Here is a 20,230-nt window from a genome sequence, read left to right on the forward strand (position 1 = left end):
GATAAATAGTGATTAAATAAAAATGACTTACTTATAAAAAAAAGTGTCACAGATCTATATATAAACACCTATTTTCCAGAAAAATTCTCGATTATACTACGTAATTTTAAAATACGTAACCATAACTGCACAATCTTAAAAATAAGTACATAAAATGCGTAAAATTGGATATAATCATGGATCGGAAGAAATAGTGGGTTGTTACATCTTCGGCATCGATTCCAAAAGTCTCGTTATGTGTTACACAATCGACCGAAGCTCTTCTTAATGGAAGTATTAGTAAAAAATGGTTGAGAGCTTCGATGTATCGGCATAATTCACTCGTAATTGGATTTAGCTTGTCATTACGACACATGGATCTTCACCGTCGTTTACATTTTTTACAAATTCATCGTCGATCGAAGCTATAATATTCGGAGGTCACGCAATTTCATTTCATCAAAAGGTGAATCTTGATCTTCAGCAAAAGTCACGTTCGGTTTCACCTAACAAACAATCAAAAGCAAAATAATTTTATTTTTATGATACAGTTACATCATTGATTAATCTTAATTTATTTCTATATTGAGAATTTTGCTCATATTTTTGTTGCAATATTTTTTTATAATGTTGTTGTTTATTCTTTTAATGATTTTACTTGAAAAATTATTTATAGAGTGTATAAATGTAATTTAAAGTAAATGTTATGAAAAATTGTTTATAAAAATAACAGTTATCATATTTTTATAATATTATTTCGTTATATTAAGTTCATTATTATTTATCATTATGTATTTTGCTCGATTTAAAAATCCAAAAAAGATTCGCACGGAATTTCAATTCCATAAATCAATTCGATAAATTGCTATTAGATAATTATCTTGTGAAATTATTTTTTTTATTTTCAAGCATGTTGCAATCATGATGTTAATCGTTTTGTGAGATTCTTCGTTTGGTGACATCTATTCCGTTTTCACGAACGATACTAGTTTTTAAATCTTGCAAATATATTCAAACCCAAGAGGATAAAAAATAAAGAACGCAAAGAAACGTTTCTTCGAGAAGAATGATTGCGTCAAGACAACCTTGTCGTTGTTCTAAGATATCTATGTAGTCTTTTCATGTGGATGAGGAGAACAGAACAATAGCATTCTCTAATTTCTCTCTGTAGAAAAAAAAAAAAAACGAAGGGATGGAAGAAGAAAAAAAATATGCGTAGAAGTTCGAAAAGAAAGTCAGTGGATATATTACGTAACGATAGAGGCTGCTTATGTTAATGTCTGAAAGAGTAAGGTATCGATGCAGAAGAAGAAGAACTGGTAGAGAAGAGTGGAAAGGAAAGAAGATGAGTCTTGGCCTCAAGAAGGTCTATATTCTTTGTGTCACGATTCTTTTTTTTTTTTTCTTAATTTTTTTTTCTTTTCTGGAATTTACTGCAAAAAATAATAAATAATAATAATAAATAATAATCTCATACGGAAGATAATTAAAGTTCATTTTAAAATTTCTCTATAATTATGCATGATGTTCTTAATATATCATTAAATTTTTGAAAAATTTTATATTACATAAATAAATAATTAAAAGTTATAATATTTTGAAGGCAAAATTTTAAAGAGTTTTTAACAATTGACGATTTAACAATGGAAACGATCTTTTCATTGTTGGTATTTATTTATATTATTCTCTTGAGTCATGTATTTAGAAACCTATAATTTAAAATTCTTCTCATGAATGAGCAAAATTGCTATTATATTTGTTTAAGCTAAAATTAAAAATAAAAACTACTTTATATATAAACATAATTGTTTATAAATAAATATTAAATATCCAAAAAAAACTAAATTATCATAAATTAATATTTTATAGCAAAAATAAAAAATCTTCTAATCTTGTTTATTTGAATTATAATAACAATCTCATTTGAATATAATATTTATTATTAAATAAATTTATAATGTAAGTTTTAATAAAAATTTTTATCATATGAATAGTTGTTAATTAGTTTTTTCATTTTTTGAAAATTTTTAATCAATTATGATTATTTGAATTTTAAAACTATAATATTTAATTATAATTATATATATTTTATATTAAACAATGAGGAATCAAATTATCATAAACGGATACTAATAGAAATATAAAATTTGTATGTAATTTATACATCCTTAAAAATATGTCTACTTAATACCTATATTCTTACATAAATAAATTTATAATATCATGATTTAAAAGAGTGAAATATTAATTTTAAAAATTTTTGTATTATATATACTATACATACTATATATAATATACATATATGTGTATACATATTCAACAAGTGTCTATCAAATGTCTTTTTTAAGCCGTAAAATTATGGTGAGAATGTAAAAACAGGATTTGTCAATGGATAAAACATGTTTATCCCTAGATGAAATTACGTATAATTGATTTATGTCTACTATTCAGATATCTTATTCATTCTTTATAAAACTTTTGATGTCTTATTTGTAAGTTATATTTTCTAACTCCAAAAAATCATTAATTTTATATTTTCTAAAAATGTAACAAATTATATCAAATGTTGTTACTTATATCATTATTATCTTACTTTGTTTGTTATATTATCATTATAGATAATATAAAATATAAAAATTAATAGATATTAATTTTTTTTTATAATAAAAATAAAAAAACAAGAATGTATTCGTATACAAGTAGCATGATTTTTCGATTATTATGTAGAAGATTAGAAAAATGGTGTCGAAATCAGTCGCATCAACTTTTGTTCTCAATTTTATTCTCAATACATACTTTCAGTGAAATTTCTGTTGATCAGGTTTCGTTAAGTTATTTCTCCATTCAGAAGATCCTCTTCATGGTGAATATATATACTTGGATGGCACGATATTAGATAATCAGTTGAGTTCTTGCGCGCTCGTGCATTGGTGCACGAGTCGTGACTTTTCCCTTTTTGTTACGGCTCATCGTGAATAATCGATTCTGCACGAAAATCTTCTTCTTTGGATAAAGAGGCGAAAACTTCGATCTGAAAAATTTATTTTATGAAATAAAAACGTTCATAATTTTGACTAACAAAATTTTAATTTTTGTCAAAATTAATGATATATTTAATTGTTATCTGAAAATAAAATTTTGTATTATAAAAAAAATCTGTAATTAAAAACATAAATTTTATTATTTAAACGTTTAAAAAAATATGGAATATATTTTATGTCAAAAAGAAATATATTAAAGTTAATTAAATAAATTATAGTTAATAATAAGCGTATTATCAATAAATAGAAATTAATTGCATAAGCATTTTGGTAAAATCGATGATGTAAATTCAGAAGTACTTGACTTTTAGATACTACAAATGTGAAATACCACATCATATGATAAAATTCATCAGAAACAACTTTCTTTTAATGATTTCATCATATATTTTCTCAACTTCAATAAAAAATATTTCTAAAAATCAATCACAATTATTTTATTTTGGTTTTAATATTTTTGTGGTAAATATTAAAGATTAAAGATATATTACTCATATGAAGACTCAAATAAATCAACTTTAAGATTAAGAAATAAGTAAATATATCTCTTAATCATTTATCATTTCTATTTTTTTGAGATTAATCTCACAAATATACAATATATATTTTATCAAAGATCATTTTATAAAGATCATAATTAAAATTCATATATCATAATTAAATTAAATATATATTAAAACTTTTCTAATTAAAATCTTCATTTTATTAATATATTTTGTATCTAAAAGTCAAGGACTATTAAATTAAAAATTATTTTCATATCAAAATTCTTAAAACTTTTTAATTAATAATATTTTAAAAATTAAAATTCTTTTTTCACAGAAATTGAAATTTTTAATTTTATAAAAACTTATTAATTTGTTACAACTTTTTAAAAATCATAATTAAAAGTTAATTTTTATATATTTAAATTTGGAAAGTCTTTTTAAAATTATTCAATACATTCAGAAACACAGTGTCAGAAATCATTGAAAATGATCATCAAAAATGAAGTCAATTATTTCGTTACAATCTGAAAGAGATACTGAGTTGAATCTATCACCATTACCTTGCCAAGTAATCCCTTATTTCATACAGATGTAAAGCATTCAAATGTTATGTTTGCTTGTATAAATAATTCTAACAAGATGATTGTCGCGATGAATATCAGCATTGAGTTATGATGACTGAACTTCTCGTCTTCCTATTTCTATTTGAGCACCTGGATAAATGATCAAAAGGTATAAAGTTTCTGATGAACAGAATGATTTATTCCTGAACAAGAACATTGTTCAATGTTTATAATAAAAGTATTAGTAAAATGATATTGGTATTACTAAATCTCTATTTTCGATTCGTAATAATAATAATAATTAAATAATTCTCAATGACAAGTTAAATTATTTTAAATATTTTAAATATTCATAATTCTTCAGGCAATAATTATGAGTTGTAAGAAAAATAGTCTAAAAAATTTCATTAAAATCTATTTAAAAAAAAGTTATAATTATTCTTGTACAATAAAAGATAAAATACAAAAATATCAATATTATAATTTGATTTTAATATTAAACATATTGTTCGAACAGCTATAACGATTTCAAAAAAAGCTTGGGAAGAATTTCTATGGACTTGTCATTCGAGAATTTTCTGAGAATCTGGTATATTTTTTAGAAAGTCCGATCTAGAAAGTTTTTATTCTGTAATTTATCGATTAGATTAATTTTATATATAAATTACATTCTATTTCTGAATTTTTATTCTTTAAATTTACAAGTATAAAAAATATTTATTATTTTAAGAATTCACACTAAGAATTAATATAATAATAAAAATATCAATTTATATATGTATTTAAAATATTATAAAAACATACGAAATATATAGAAAATATTATTCTGAATAATTACTTGTTAATATATCCTAATATACATTTTATTTCCATTTTCTTGTATAATTTATATCACAAAATATATCAAAAATTGAGTAATTCTATTAAAGAAATATCAACCAAACTTCATACTTAAAATTCACTCATACTAAAGATAAAGATAAAGCCTTTTATAAATAATTTATAAATTTTAAAATCATGTTCATAATCATTCTTCTCCATATACCAAAAAATTTCTCTCTCTTAAAAATATAAATTCTTTGACAAGGCAATTTATCATTTTCTAGATAATATTGTGTCATTAATACCAGTTAGTATAGTAGTATACTTTTATAGATAAAAATTCACAGTATATACTTCATTATTTATTCAAGCCAGAAATAATTAGCTTATAAATTGAATCATATTCAATAATATATTGATTGTTAATCCTATTGAAAAAAAATTGATAATTGATTAAAATAATATAGAAGTATAATGAAGAATAACGATAGAATTAAATACCTTATTAAAATTGATTTGAATTTGTAAATATATTGAACTTAATTATATCTCTAATGAGAAATCCACGTGAGAATTAAAAATTTCGCAAGAATCTAAGCTGAACCACATGAGGTCGATGTTGCTGCTGTCATCTTCGTTGTCGTCGACGTCGTCGTCACAATCGTTGCCGCCGGCTTAAAGGCACTAGTTGCGTAATAGAACTAGCGAACACGATGGCATGGATCGGTTAAATGCCACCACACTGTCGGCAGACGAGCCTCCACCGATATACAAGTACTATTGCGTCTACATAGTGGATTTTTAATGGTGGCTACGGAATCGAGACACAGGTGAATTAATACTCCGTTAATAGTGGTGCTCGAGGTTGCAAGGGTGTTTCAAAAATGTCAGGGATTACTCTTTGTGGATGATAGACATTGGAATAATAAATTGGATAATGGTTGTGGTTTCTGTCCCTCTTATACAAGAGGTATGAATGTGCAAATCTTCTTTTTGAATAAAGACATGGAATGAATTTTTATTTTTAATTTCAAACTTCAATAATAAAATGATGTTAAATAAATAAAACTTTAAAGTACTGAACCTTAAAGTAAATATAAAATAGATACTTTTATAGAAGTAAATATTTTTGATATGAGAAGAATATTATCATATAATTTTGGATTATAGTCTTGTTGAAGTTTAAAAGAATATTTAAAAGAAAATAATTTATATAGTTCCTAATGATGCAATTTTGAATTAATTAAATGTGAAATAAGAATAAGAAATATAAATATAAGAATCGAAATTTTTTAATTAAATATTTAATATCAAGTTTTTTATTATTGTAAATAATATTAATATATTTGAAATTAATATATAAATAATATATTACAAAACATTAGAATTATTAGAAGAACTAATAATTTATTGTAATTAAAGACTATTAATGTGAAAAAATTATTAAAATGAATTTTGAAATAAACGAAAAATTATATTGTAAAAAATATGTTAGGATTAATATCATTTATTATTGTGTGAATTCAAGTATGAAATTTAATACTCATACAAATAAATCAAAAGCATTGATAATGCATCTACTTCAAAACATTTAATAACATTAATGCATTTAATAGCATACATTCATTCATTAAATCATTTAGATGAGTCAATGGTTTTTGAAATCAGAAACTGCATCATCATCATAATATCACCGTTCAAATGCAGCTTGATGTCTCTTTGATAGGTATGTCTTCAATTCACTTTGAAGTTTGTAAAAGATCATCAATAATCATTCTTATTTATTTTATATATAATAAATTATCGCAATAATCCATTTAGATTTTAAATCTTATAGTTTAATAATCTAATAAACTTCAAAATATACAAAAATTTATATATTATATATATATATTATAGACAGAAATACGTGAAATCTTTTTTCAAATCTTAAAATCTTATTAAATTCATTCATATTAAATTCATCTAATCTGAATTTCATCAGAGATATTTTATATCATAAGCACGAAATATATTATGCATTCGTGAGGCTTTAACAATATTCTGGATTAAACAGAAAAAGAAGCAACACTTGGTTAGCCAAGATACAAATCTACCTTTTTACCTCGAAAATGTCGCCTTGCAGTCGTGAATCATCCATTGTACATAAAACTTGTATCGATCGATTTATTTCATTCGTGCTGGATAAATTATCGATAGCATCCAGAGAGAGAGAACAATCACGAATTCAACTTCCTTTTCTTTCTTCAATTACATGAACATTGTGGCCGTGAAAAAAAATTCAAACACGAAATTTCACTGTTATTCAATTAACGTTGAAACGCATTGGCTTTGTAATTAGCTATTTAATACACTTTCTCTCTTTATACTCTCTTCTTCCAGTTATTGTATTATGTAATTTCACCGTAAGATTCAAATGCCAGCGGGCATTATCTTACCCAGTTTAATGAAATCTCCCTTGAATCATTTATTTCTGTTTTTTCTTTTGATTATTGCAATTATTTAATCAAAAAGATTATTGCAATTAATGGTTTACATGAATTCTGAATCATCTATATCAATGATAAACTAAATTTTTAATCATTTGTTTGAAAAAGATTCTTGCTTAATTGAACTATTAATAAAAATCATAAATTATCAATATTAATAAATCATTTTATATTATTTATATTTAGCAATATTAAATTTTGTAATAAAAATAAATGAAATTTTATAAATTCTAAATTAATCTAATTTGATTAATCTATTTCTTTCATATGTAAAATTATAATAATATCTATATTTTTTCACTTATTAATTGATCATTATTAGTTAAGAAGAGAAAAGAATTAAAAGAGAAGAGAAGTAGAAGAGAATCCAAATATTGTAGAGGAAATAGGAATCTTCCTTTTAATTAAGCTGAAAAATAAATATTGATTATTTAAAAAAAATAAAACAAATAATTTTGAAAAAGATAAAATTGTGATCAATATTATTATATTAGTATACTCACATTTTTTTTTTTAAATGTGAGTAATTTTCACACTATCTTTGACAACATATTATACAAGAAACGCATAACTTCTTTGGAAAAGTAAAGAGGAGCCAATATTAGGTATTGGCTAATCGAAATAGTTGGCCTGAATGGTTTCAACAATATCTTGCTAATATCATGATTCACAAGCCGGCATGAACTTTCCGTTTCAATGTTCTTCTCTAGTCCTTTGAACATCCTTCTTCTCGCGTGAACACGATTGATTTATTTAGCGGGTGTCAACGTTAGAATAGTCGTGCGAGCTATGGCAAGGTGACGAGGTCGAATCACCTATGCGCCGCAAATGCATACGTATCGTTGCATTATGATTCTCGTAATTCATTAGGAATCTTTTGAATGTTGTCGGTCGAACGACGTTTTACGATAAGATAATTACCAGTGAAGGATTCTATAAGTTTCTTAAGGAGTATTAACGAACGAAAAGTTCAAAGAAAACCGAAGAATATTATAAAATTGAGAATTAATTGAACATTTGTGTTTAGTATCGAATTTTTATATATTTAAAGAAATATGTAAGAAAAATATAAAAACAAATTAAATTAATTAATTAATTAATTAATTATCAATATTTGTAACAATAAAATATTATAATATTAATATTATTTTATAATCTTGTACATATTTCTTTACAATATATCTTTCAAACAAGAATTTAAATTAATTAAAAATAATATCAAGTAATTAACATGTATTATTTATATCATAAAATTCATTAGATGAATAAAATATTTTCCTCATTAATATATTACTTTATTAAATTGATATCTGTATAGAAATTATTAAATCAATTACTATAATCGCTGTCATCAAAATGATTTCCTTATTGGCAATTTATTCGAAGGTTATTAGATAAATTATATTCGAATCTGAAGCATATGATATCACCAAGAAAAACAGTATGTAATTCGTTCCATTCACATAACATCATCATCCACAATGCTGATAGGCGTTTCGATTAAGCGCAAAAATTAATCGCTCCTCCTATTTCTCCACCTCTTGCTTACAACTTGTTTGTAGAATCGCTCCAAGCTATAATTTTCTCCATTATCAACCAATCAAATATTGCTGTGGATTATTAAAATTTATTAGAAATAATGAAATAATCATAAATTTTGTTTATTAATTATTTTTAATTATATTAATGAATATGTTATAATTTTCCAATTAATATTATTTTAAGATTTATTCTTTAATTTTTATTCTTAAATGATACAAATGTAGTACAAGTCAATGAATGCATCTTTTTTTTATATAATAATAACAAATATGAATTATTTTCAAATATTTTTATCTCTATAATATTAATTGATAAAAAATTATATGATAAGATTTCATGATATTATAATAAAACTAAAACTATTTGTAATTTGTATTTGTTTAACTTATTTAATAATGACATATAATATAATTACATGCATATAAAATTATGCAAATATTTTTCTTATAATACAATTAATAATATAATCTTATAATATAATTAATATTATTAATTTAATAGTAGTAATAAATTTTTTATTATTATAACAAATTTATGAAAACATTATTCATAATTATATTAACAATAATAAAAAATTAATTATACTTAGAAAAATATAGAATATTTATAATTATACTATATTTAACTACATATATCAACGAATATTAATTTATACAAGAATAAAAAAGATATATTTAGTTTTCTAGTCTAAATCATTTAATTTAACTTCAAAGTTTTTTGTATATTAAAGATGACTTTTAATATATTATATTATGCATTATCATTACATATCAAATAATTTATTTTTAATTTTAAGTCAGCATTTAAAAATATGAAAATCTTTATTTTCAAAAAATTTTAAATATTTTTAAATATATATTCTTATTATATATTTATTACATATATAAAATATATATATAATTACATATATAATATAATATTATATATATATATATATAATATTACATATATAAAATGTATATATTTTATATACATATAATATATACATATATAATAAACATATAAAAAATTTTAAATATATACATTTTGTTTTCTCTAGTTCAAGTACAGAATTCTTCCTATTATTGCAAGGATAATAAAAATGTACAGAGAAAGCTACAGCTCTTAGTCAAGGTAAAATGATGAAGAATCACAAAAAATTATCACCATATACTTTTTTATCTTCTATTGACTTTCATTTCACATTCTTCTCACCTGTTTCATTCAATATTTTTGAATGAATGAATAAATATCTTATAGCTAATTTTTCTTATTGATGGAGACAAAGTATCACGATCAAAAAAATGATAGTTGCGGAAATGCAATTTCGTCCATCAGCGGTATTTCAATAGGAAACTCTCTTGACCGATCGTGACTCGCGTTGTCTCCCTATTGCGTCAGAATGACTCCTCGTTACCTCTTAGATATCTGTAGATGTAGCTGTGCGACCTTTGCAGTAACGTTACGCGATTGAAAGATGAAAAAGAAGAGTGATAGAAGAATATAATACAAACCTGATGAAATTGGGAATTCTTCTTTTGCTATTGGATATATTCTCTGCAAAATTTTATAAAATTATATATGTAATATATATATATATATATATATATATATATATATATATATATATAATAGCAGAAGCTGTAAAAATTAGAATCGTTACATAGAGTATTAAAACAAAATGTTTAATTTTACAGAAATTATATTAAGATTTTATGTTAATTTAATTTTTAATATGTTTGCAATAAATAATAATACAAAGAGATTAATGTTTTCTTATTTAAATCATTATATGATTAATAATGAACAAAGAAATGATTTACATTATGATAATAAATCTTTAATTTTTTTTGTTTATTTAACATCTTTTATTATATAATTATATATACAGAAAACATTTCGAATATTTCATCGCAATATTTATGTATATATGTGAAATTTGTATATTCATTAAAATCATTTTCCTTTTCATTGTTTCCCGCTAAAATTTATAATCGTTTAAAAAATTTTACAAGAGTTACATCATGGAAAAGAAAGATTGGTTATTGCATCATTTAAAGAGAAAGGATAAATGTACATTATTAAGTATAGTAACTTACAAGTCGATGAATGCATCATTTCCTTTTATGCGATTATGGAAAATTCTTTGCTCTTTCTTTTGTATGTCATTATTATTAAAGAACAATCGATTGAAAAATGTGCAACATCAGATATTCTTGATATTTATAATACCTTTAAACTATTAAACTGCGTAGAAAAATAAATAGTTAAAAAATAAACATATTAATACTAAATAATATTATTTTTAAATAATAAATATTTTTAAAAATTATTGATATTTCTTTTTATCTTGAATTGAATATCAATAAAAAAATATAAAAAAATAAAATATATATAGAAAGAAATCGATGAACTTGTCTCCAAGTCTTTTAATAACAATATTTTATCGCACGAGGAAAAAATACAAAAGCTATAAATTATGCAATCCTGTCTTCATAAAAAAATTTACATTTCTCATTTATAAAAGAACTATTATCGATAAACTTAGGATGAGATTCTAAAAATATTCTTTATAGATCTTAAAATTATTATTTTTTATTTTGCGCATTTAATCATAATTTTTACTTTTATCACTTTGTAATTTCCGTTAATTTTATTCTTCTTTTTCATTTTTTTATCCAAGTTCAATTATCATATATATCATCCAATAAAATTATATTATTATTATAATAAACAATTTTATTTAAATTTTCAAAAATTCTTAATAATTTATCATTTTCACTATCAAATAAATACACTGATATTTATATACTATGTATATAAATATTTATTTATATACATATTTCAAAATTATTATATATTATAAATATTATATCAACGAATTTTCTCAATTTTCTTTCATAACTAACAAATATGAATAAATAAGTATAAATATTATATAAATATATAATACTAACCATTAATTTTTTTATTTCTCTAGGTTAGAAAAAAAATTTTATTACATCCGTTAAACAAGACTTCTTCATCTGATTTTTCCATTATCCTAAACTTAACAAACTCAATAAACAAACCGATGAAAGCGGATGAAATGTTCATTCTCAATGTCTATTCACATTATTCATGTAATTGTCGGTTTACAAAGATTATCGTGATGTAATTGTGCATCTGCATGAGCATATTGTCGACATGCGCTGATATCGCATGAAAAAAGATAAACGAAACAACACTGGTCGTTGACATTTTTGCAATTTCACGCGATTTTTTACCATGATTCGCGGCTAAACAAATTAACTGTGTAATTATCACCACGTTCTCTTCAACTACTAATAAAATTAAGTCCTCCAATTTTTCTATATATTTTACAAATCGACAGAATGCTAATAATGTGTGTGAGTGTTGTGTGTAAAAAGCATAATGCGTAGAAAACGGTATATATCTCGAATAAGTTTTAAATATATATATGCATAAATGCAAATTACTTTGAATTTATCTACTTTGTTATTAATTGTTTTGTAATTTGAAATAATTTTCGGATAGAAAATAATTAAAAAGTTCTAATAAAAAAATGAAAATGATAAAATGAAAAAATGAAGTTAACCTCATCAAATTTGTTACGTAGTAGTAATTAAATAAAACGTTTATTAATATTCATATAATTTGATATTCGTTTTAAATTATATATTCCCAAGTGTTTTATGATTCTATAAATTGAATAGAATTTCAATTAACAATTAAATAAAAAGAATTTATGTTTTAAAATTTAGCAGAAAACTATCTTGTTTTATAATAAATTTATTATAAAAATTATGAATAATATTTAAAAATACTCTTTAAAGTATCAAATAAATTAAAATAAAATAAAATCAAAGACATTATATATTATAATAATATTAATACATATATTTACATATATTTATAAGTAAGATAATGAGCTCCATCATTTTGGCAGTTTTATTTTTTTAATATCGCATAAAAATGTAAAAATAAAAATTACTTTTAAAAAAAATCAATAAAATATAAAAGTTGTAAAATCTCAAAAATAATATTCATCATAATTTATAATCAACAAGAAATAATATAAAGAAATATATACATATTCATAATGATCGATTATAATAATAAAAACATTATAATGTTTTATGTAAAGAAATCATTTTCAATATATTTTTCATTTTCATTTTTAAATAATGCAAAATCAAATCTATATTTTTTTTAAATCTTTAAATTTCATCATTTTAAATCATCATATTAATTTATAGAAACGAATTACAAAACAGTATGCATTTCATATTTTTATCTTATATATAAATCTAAAATTGCAAGATTATTTTAATTAAGAATTCCAAAGAAGTTTTATTAACAACAAAAATAAAAAAAAATTTTATTATTTTTAATTGCATTTAAATAATAATTGTAACCAATAATATATCGCAATTAACGCTATTCATTTAAAGATACATTTCATCGATCTCGAATATATTTACAGAAAAAATTATAACATTCATTTATTTATGATTTTAATATAAAAAAAAGATGATTAACTGATAAAATTTTTCAAAGTATGCATTAATTATGCATAATTATTTATATAATTATTTATGCATAAATCAAAATGATATAAAATATGTAATTCTAAAGTATGTAAGTTTTTATATTATAAATACAATATATATATTATATATTATGTGTAATATATTTTTAAAAAAATATTTTTATTATTAAATCAAATAAAATTTAAAAGCTTGATTAATATTAAGTTATTTATATAGATTTTATTTATTGAATATCTTTTAAATATTAAAATCTTATACAATTCAAATTACATATTTGTAGCTTGATATTTCATTAAATGAAAGACATTAAGACAATATTCAATAATGTATTGGATAATATTTGCATATTAAAAAATTCTCAAATGGAAAATTAAATTTATCAGATAAATGGAAATTATATCATAAAGATAGTCATTTGGATTGTAATGCGCAACGAAATATTTAAATGTTACATAAAATCAAAGTTATTCTATCTATGAGCTGCAACAAGATCTGAAAGAATGGAATACAACTTCCGGTAGTATCATTATCTTAATAGACTTCCTAATTTGTATTTTACATAATTAAGCTTTTAACTATAGATAATTTCTTATAAGTAACATATACAAGAATATACATACTTATATATAAATAATCTGTTTAAATAAACTTAAAATAATTATTTATTCAGAAAATAAAATTGTAAATTATTTTTTATATTTTTCAGAAATATATTTTTCAAATGTTATACATTGTATTTATACGAAAAAAAAGATATTATTTTTATTAATTTATTATACGAAAATTCGTATGTGAATTTCTTTGTGAATTATTTGTGAATTAAAAACATAATATTGATTGAAAAATCTTCTTCCTTTTTCGCTTAATTTTGATTAAAATAGAAATAAGTGGAGTAAAATAAATATAAAATAAATATTGAGAGAGATTGAATAAGATAAATTTACCATTTGCTCAAATAAACTGCTTAAAAATTATTTGATTTTAAATAAATTTAAAAATAATTATCAAATTAATATATAATATATAATGTATCTTTTTAAAAAAAGCACTATTATTATGTAAATATATAAGATAAGGAAAGACAAGTGTGAAAGGAAAGTATAATCATATAAATTTTCATATTTATGATTTAAAATTCTAAAACCTATTTCAATAAACATTTTATTCATAAATGGCAAGTCTTCTAAATGAATTATGAATGGAACTATTATATTTTTATTTTTTGAATCCAACAGAAGATAGAATTATAAATTTTGATATTGAAACAACCACGGAAGAAAAGGAAAGGAAAAAGAAGTGAAGGGAAGGAGAGAAGATGCCTCGAGACGCGATAGCCGGAGGCATCCTCTGTATCTTCTGAAATGGCAAGGTCACCGGTAGTTACGTCACCAACTTTCCTCAACTCTTCTTAACACCGAGAAAAGCAAATGTCACAATTAACAAGGACGCTCAGCCGCGTGTACTTATGACGCTTCGAGACTTCGTTGACCAAACGAGTAATGGGGGTAAAAATTGATCATTTTGCAGATTCGGCTTTCACATTTGGTTATTCACAACTGATAGCCATAGGTTTCTACGTTTTTGTACCAATGAATTTCTGCAGATCATCCAAATTACGAAATTGCTAACATCTTGTAAGTGGCTGTTCCATTTCTTCTTCAGCAAAAGAAAAAAAGAATTACAAACGATTCATCTTTGGCGATGTGATAATACTATTATGATTTTTTAAAATATTGATTGGCAAATGAAATATTAGATTTATCTTTTTTAACTTTTTTAATTATTGAAACTGATATTAAATTTGAAATAATTAAGAGATTTACCAATTTTTCTATGTATGAAACACATTGTAAATGCATTTATTTCTTTTTGAATTTTTGATATTTTGATGAAAATTTATTTTTATTTTCGAGAAACATAAATTTTTTTCTATGGATATAATTATAATAATAATATATAGATGTATATTATTATTATAAATATTATTATTCTTATAATAATATTTTTTTTAGAATATTATTCTTATAATAAAAAATGTAATATAAATAATCAATCATTAAAATAATTAGTTTATGAAAAATATTTTTATAATTAATTGATATATGTCAACAAAATACAAAATAATGTTCACATCTAACTTAAAAAGAGACATTGTAGACAAATACAATATTTTGAATATTTGAGCTTATAGGATTATCCTCAAATAAACACATTTCACATATTACATCACAAAGTTTCTTACTTAATCCATGATTATGAACCATGCCAGGTGCGTTGCGAATATATTCAAAACTTGAAATTATGAATTTTATCGAAATGTAAATATAAAAATCAAATATTAATAAAAAAATATTCAAATAATTTTAAAATTATAAATCTTTTAAATTATATTATAGAATTATATTAATAAATATTTCATATATTGAAAAATTATTAATTTTAATATTATAAAATTTTTAATATATTAATATATTATATATAATATTAATAACTTTTAATTATAACTATAATTGTTTATTTTCTGATTACCTATATTATAATTAATAGTGTTCTGTAAATGCACATAAATGAACTTGATATAACTAGATTCAAATATTCTGTGAGAACAGAAACTATCATTTCTCTGTATAGTGATGCAAAAGATCCTTGACATTGCTGACAAAGTTAAACTATAATGAAATTCAACTGAAAGATTATTTTCATTATGATACTTAAATGCAGGTAGGTGCAAATGTCATTTCAATCCTGAATATTTATATACAATATATATATATATATTATATAATGATTAATCAATTGCATTAAACAGATTCCTTATTCACAATTATATTTTACAATAAAAACTTAAAAATCTTTTAGTAAAATTTTTCATTAATTTATTATTTTCTAATCAAATTCATTTGAAAAAAACAATTTATGCAAAATTAAATTATTAAATAATTATTAAATAATATTAGATGCAAACAATTTATTATCCAAAATTAGTTATAGTAAAATTGCAAAAAGAAAAGAATATTTAATTCTTTTATTATAATGTTATTCAATAACTTATGTAATAGAGTATCTTAGAAATATATATATATCTTAGAAATATATATATATATATATATATATATATATATATATATATATATATATATATATATGTGTGTAATATATTGGATATTTTATTGGAAAAGTATATGCTAACTTTTGTTTAAAAAAGCTTTTTTGATAAGGAATTCTTCTCTTCAGAGAAATGATGTAAAATTTGAAATTAAAAATAATTAAAAATTTATTAGATTTATATATATGATTATTATACCATCTAACCATTAATTTTTTTTTAATTTTTATCAAATATACTTCATGAAATATGAATCATTTTTATATATATTGTGCAAAATTATATCTAAATTTATATTTAATCTAAAAAAAAAAAAAAGGAAAAAAAAAAAATGGAAAATTATTATTATTATTATTATTGCTATCTATATGCATTTTAAGTCCTAAATTTTATTCGAAATTTTTATTGAAACTCAATTTTCTTAAGGTATAGATATGTATCGACAGTATTGAAGACAAACAGCATCAGGCAAAGAATGCAAACGTTCTTCCGAAGAAGAGACACTTGCATCGTTGCATCGCGGATGCGTTCTAGCACTGTTAGGGGAGAGACTGATCCGCGAATCTCCGACAAGTCTAATACCAGGTGGGGATGCAACACCCGCGATTTTCCGACTATATAAAGGCAGATGCACCGTGGATCCTTGGTGTCACGTATCACTCGTCGTTTAAGGACGAAGGGACAGAAGTCCAATTCGCACGAAGAAGTTTTTGCCATGAAGACGGTGGGTTTCACAGTTAAATCTAAAAAAGAAGAAATCATAACATTAGGCGTCGCGTGAACGTTCCACATTTCCTCGCACAGATAGGGATCACCGATGATTTCAGCCGCAGACTCCGAAATTTTTTTTTACGTAACAGTGAAAGTGAAGAGGACTGTGACATTTGTGCGTGTACGATGTTTCACGCACTGACGATTAATCATAATTTCGCTGCGCGATGATAACGGTCCATTGCAAATCTTGTATAAAAAATGGAGAGATTTGAATTAAATCGTTATATGTTTCGTCGTTAAAATTGATGAATTTTTATATTGTGACATATAATCTTATATTTTTTGACTGTATGTGTGCGTTAAGGTAATATGACCATAATAATTTATAGTAATTTATAAATTACGTTGTAAATAGTAAGAACATTTTCGAACATTAAATTCTGAAGGATCTCTATATTCTGAATCGTTCGAATATAAAAGAATTCATTCGAAAAATCTGAATTCCAATATGAAATAAAAAATTCTTGTTATATAATAAAGTTGAGACGTCTTCAATAGTGATGATGAACCTGGAATTGAATAAAATCGCTGAGTTTTGAGATTTATATTTTAAAAATGTAAAATAATTAAATTGCAAGATATTTACAATATGTATTTTTAAACGCGTGATTATATCAAAATAATACAATTAATTATTTTCGATCTGAAAAAAATGGAACTTAAATTTTAAAACTATACTTATAAATATAAAATTATAGAAATATAATAATACTAACAAAAATGTAATACTTCCCCAAAATATCAGAAACAGTTAAATCATTATAAAATAATTAATCTTTCTTTATATACAGATCCTTATCTTCGTAACAGTAATAGTGGGAGCTTTTGCAGCACCCCAAGTTAATCCAAATGAAATCACGATAATAAAGCAGGAAGAACAAAACAACATTGGAGTAGGTGGATATCACTTTAGTTATGAACAAAGCGATGGTCAAAAAAGAGAGGAAACTGCAGAATTAAAAAATGAGGGTACTGATGATGAATCCCTCGATGTTACTGGTAGCTTCTCCTTTACATCACCTGATGGTCATACTTACAGGTAAAATATTGAAAATTAAAATATTAATTGAGATTAAATTTACTCATTAAAAATATTAAATAAGAAGATATAGAAGATATTAAATATATATATTAATAGATATATATTTTCTTATTATCATAAAAGCTAAATCACTAAAGACATATCAAAAATTGATTTGATTAAAGGGTTGATTACACTGCTGACAAGGATGGATTTCATCCCACCATCAATCTTGTTTCGAAATAAAAAAAATGTAAGATCTGAAATTATGCGCTAACCTTATATAGGACTTTCTGACTATCGATATACACTAATATAAGTGTATCGTATATGTTTAAATCGTATGGCACGCTATTCACTTCATTTAATATGCATGATCATTTTCTATATTATTCGTGCAATTAATTCCTTTTGTTCATTTTTATATACTCAACTCACATGTTTATTTCTATGAACGTTAAATTTGCAATGTGAAAATAATAATGTTAATAAAAAAAATATATAAAATAAAATAATCAATCGATAATCAAATGTACTAAATATTTAAACTAAAGATTAAATTTAAAAAATAAATTATCAACAGATTTATAATATTTGATTTATGATATTTCCTAATAAAAGATTCAATAAAATGGAGATATTATAGAAAAATTAAATGAAAAATATATAATTAAAATAAAAAAAGATAAATGAAGAAATATTAATAAATATTTATTTATACATAATATAATTGACATTATAGTTGTGAAATGCGTGCCAATGAATAAACAAATTATTTCACATATAGTTTTAAGAAACTACTGGTAAATATGTTAAACGAGGCGCTAGAAGTTCCAATCACGATCCATTTTTAGTGAAGCGACGACGAAGCACTCATTTACGCATTTTAGAATTTGCGTAAAAATGAATAATTTTTTTTATAATTATATTGTATGTATGTAACAAGATATGAATTGAGCAAATAAATATATATACAAATTATCATGTGCATAATAATCTTCCTACATGAATATGGATATATAACAAAAACAATTAATTTCATTCAAGACAATTTTTTTTTTCATAAATAAATTTTGAGAATTGATAAATAAAAATATTAGAAAAATAATTTATTGATTTTTTTTATTTTAAATGTTTAATGTTGACACTATAAAATTTTTATATAGAAAAGTAAAAAATATAAAAATTTGTTAGATATAAAATTTATGATTTTTAAGCAATATTAACTTTTACAGGAAAAAAATACTTGTATAAATGTATTTGTTATGGCTATATATTTGTTAGTAACGATTTTAATATACTGTGATTTTGTTATTTACAATATAACAATTACATCATTTTAATACTATTATTAATAGTATTATTCAATACTTTAATTATAAAGCAAATAATTAAAATTTTCAAAATATTCAAATAACCTACAAAAATTCTGATCATATTCATATTATAATTACATTAATTCATTAGAATGCATTAAATTTATAAATATTTTAAATTTTACATAATTCATAACATTTTAAAATTGTAATAATTCAAATTTATATATATTTTTCTATTTTTTTTGTTTTGCATCTCAAGATTAAATTATATAAAATCTCTTATCGATTTTGTAATATTGAATCTTTCTCTCTCTTTTTCTCCTTACAAAAAAAATGCTTCTTTTATATGTATTTATTTTTATTAGAAGCATTTTAATTCAATTAAAATCTAAAATGAATAATTATTTGTTAATAGTTACATATTGAAATTGTGTTATATCCACAATAAAAAAATAACTATTACAAACAATTAATATTATTAATTTTTAGCAAAATATTGTTTTTTCATGATTTATCATATTTATAATATATAAATTTTAAATATAGATAAACTA

The 20,230-nt window shown here is 22.0% G+C and overlaps 1 protein-coding gene and 2 long non-coding RNA genes across 6 annotated transcripts; 1 reads left to right on the forward strand and 2 right to left on the reverse strand.

Moving 5' to 3' along the window:
• Positions 1 to 219: 219 nt before the first annotated feature.
• LOC102655655 lies at positions 220 to 7,540 on the reverse strand. Of its 3 annotated transcripts, none has more exons than XR_001703555.2 (6): positions 6,990 to 7,540; positions 5,395 to 5,704; positions 4,910 to 5,321; positions 4,069 to 4,221; positions 2,776 to 3,010; positions 220 to 485 (listed from the first exon to the last, which is right to left on the reverse strand). It is a non-coding gene; the product is annotated as an uncharacterized LOC102655655 (long non-coding RNA). The 3 variants fall into 3 exon arrangements; XR_409052.3 differs by having other exon boundaries at positions 6,998 to 7,539; XR_001703556.2 differs by lacking the exon at positions 4,910 to 5,321 and having other exon boundaries at positions 6,998 to 7,533.
• A 2,374-nt stretch (positions 7,541 to 9,914) lies between these two features.
• On the reverse strand, positions 9,915 to 12,429 carry LOC100578593. 2 transcript variants are annotated; one of them, XR_001703557.2, is made up of 4 exons: positions 11,861 to 12,429; positions 11,003 to 11,150; positions 10,418 to 10,460; positions 9,915 to 10,352 (listed from the first exon to the last, which is right to left on the reverse strand). It is a non-coding gene; the product is annotated as an uncharacterized LOC100578593 (long non-coding RNA). The 2 variants fall into 2 exon arrangements; XR_003304850.1 differs by having other exon boundaries at positions 9,915 to 10,460; positions 11,861 to 12,428.
• Positions 12,430 to 17,207: 4,778 nt separating this feature from the next.
• Positions 17,208 to 19,338, forward strand: CPR28 (cuticular protein 28). The gene is made up of 3 exons (NM_001270830.1): positions 17,208 to 17,286; positions 18,128 to 18,375; positions 18,543 to 19,338. The coding sequence occupies exons 1-3, from the start codon at positions 17,278 to 17,280 to the stop codon at positions 18,601 to 18,603; spliced, it is 318 nt and encodes a 105-aa protein (NP_001257759.1). The 5' UTR covers positions 17,208 to 17,277; the 3' UTR covers positions 18,604 to 19,338.
• Positions 19,339 to 20,230: the final 892 nt, after the last annotated feature.

Source organism: Apis mellifera, linkage group LG6 (genome assembly GCF_003254395.2).
Source record: "Apis mellifera strain DH4 linkage group LG6, Amel_HAv3.1, whole genome shotgun sequence".
Lineage (NCBI taxonomy): Eukaryota > Metazoa > Arthropoda > Insecta > Hymenoptera > Apidae > Apis > Apis mellifera.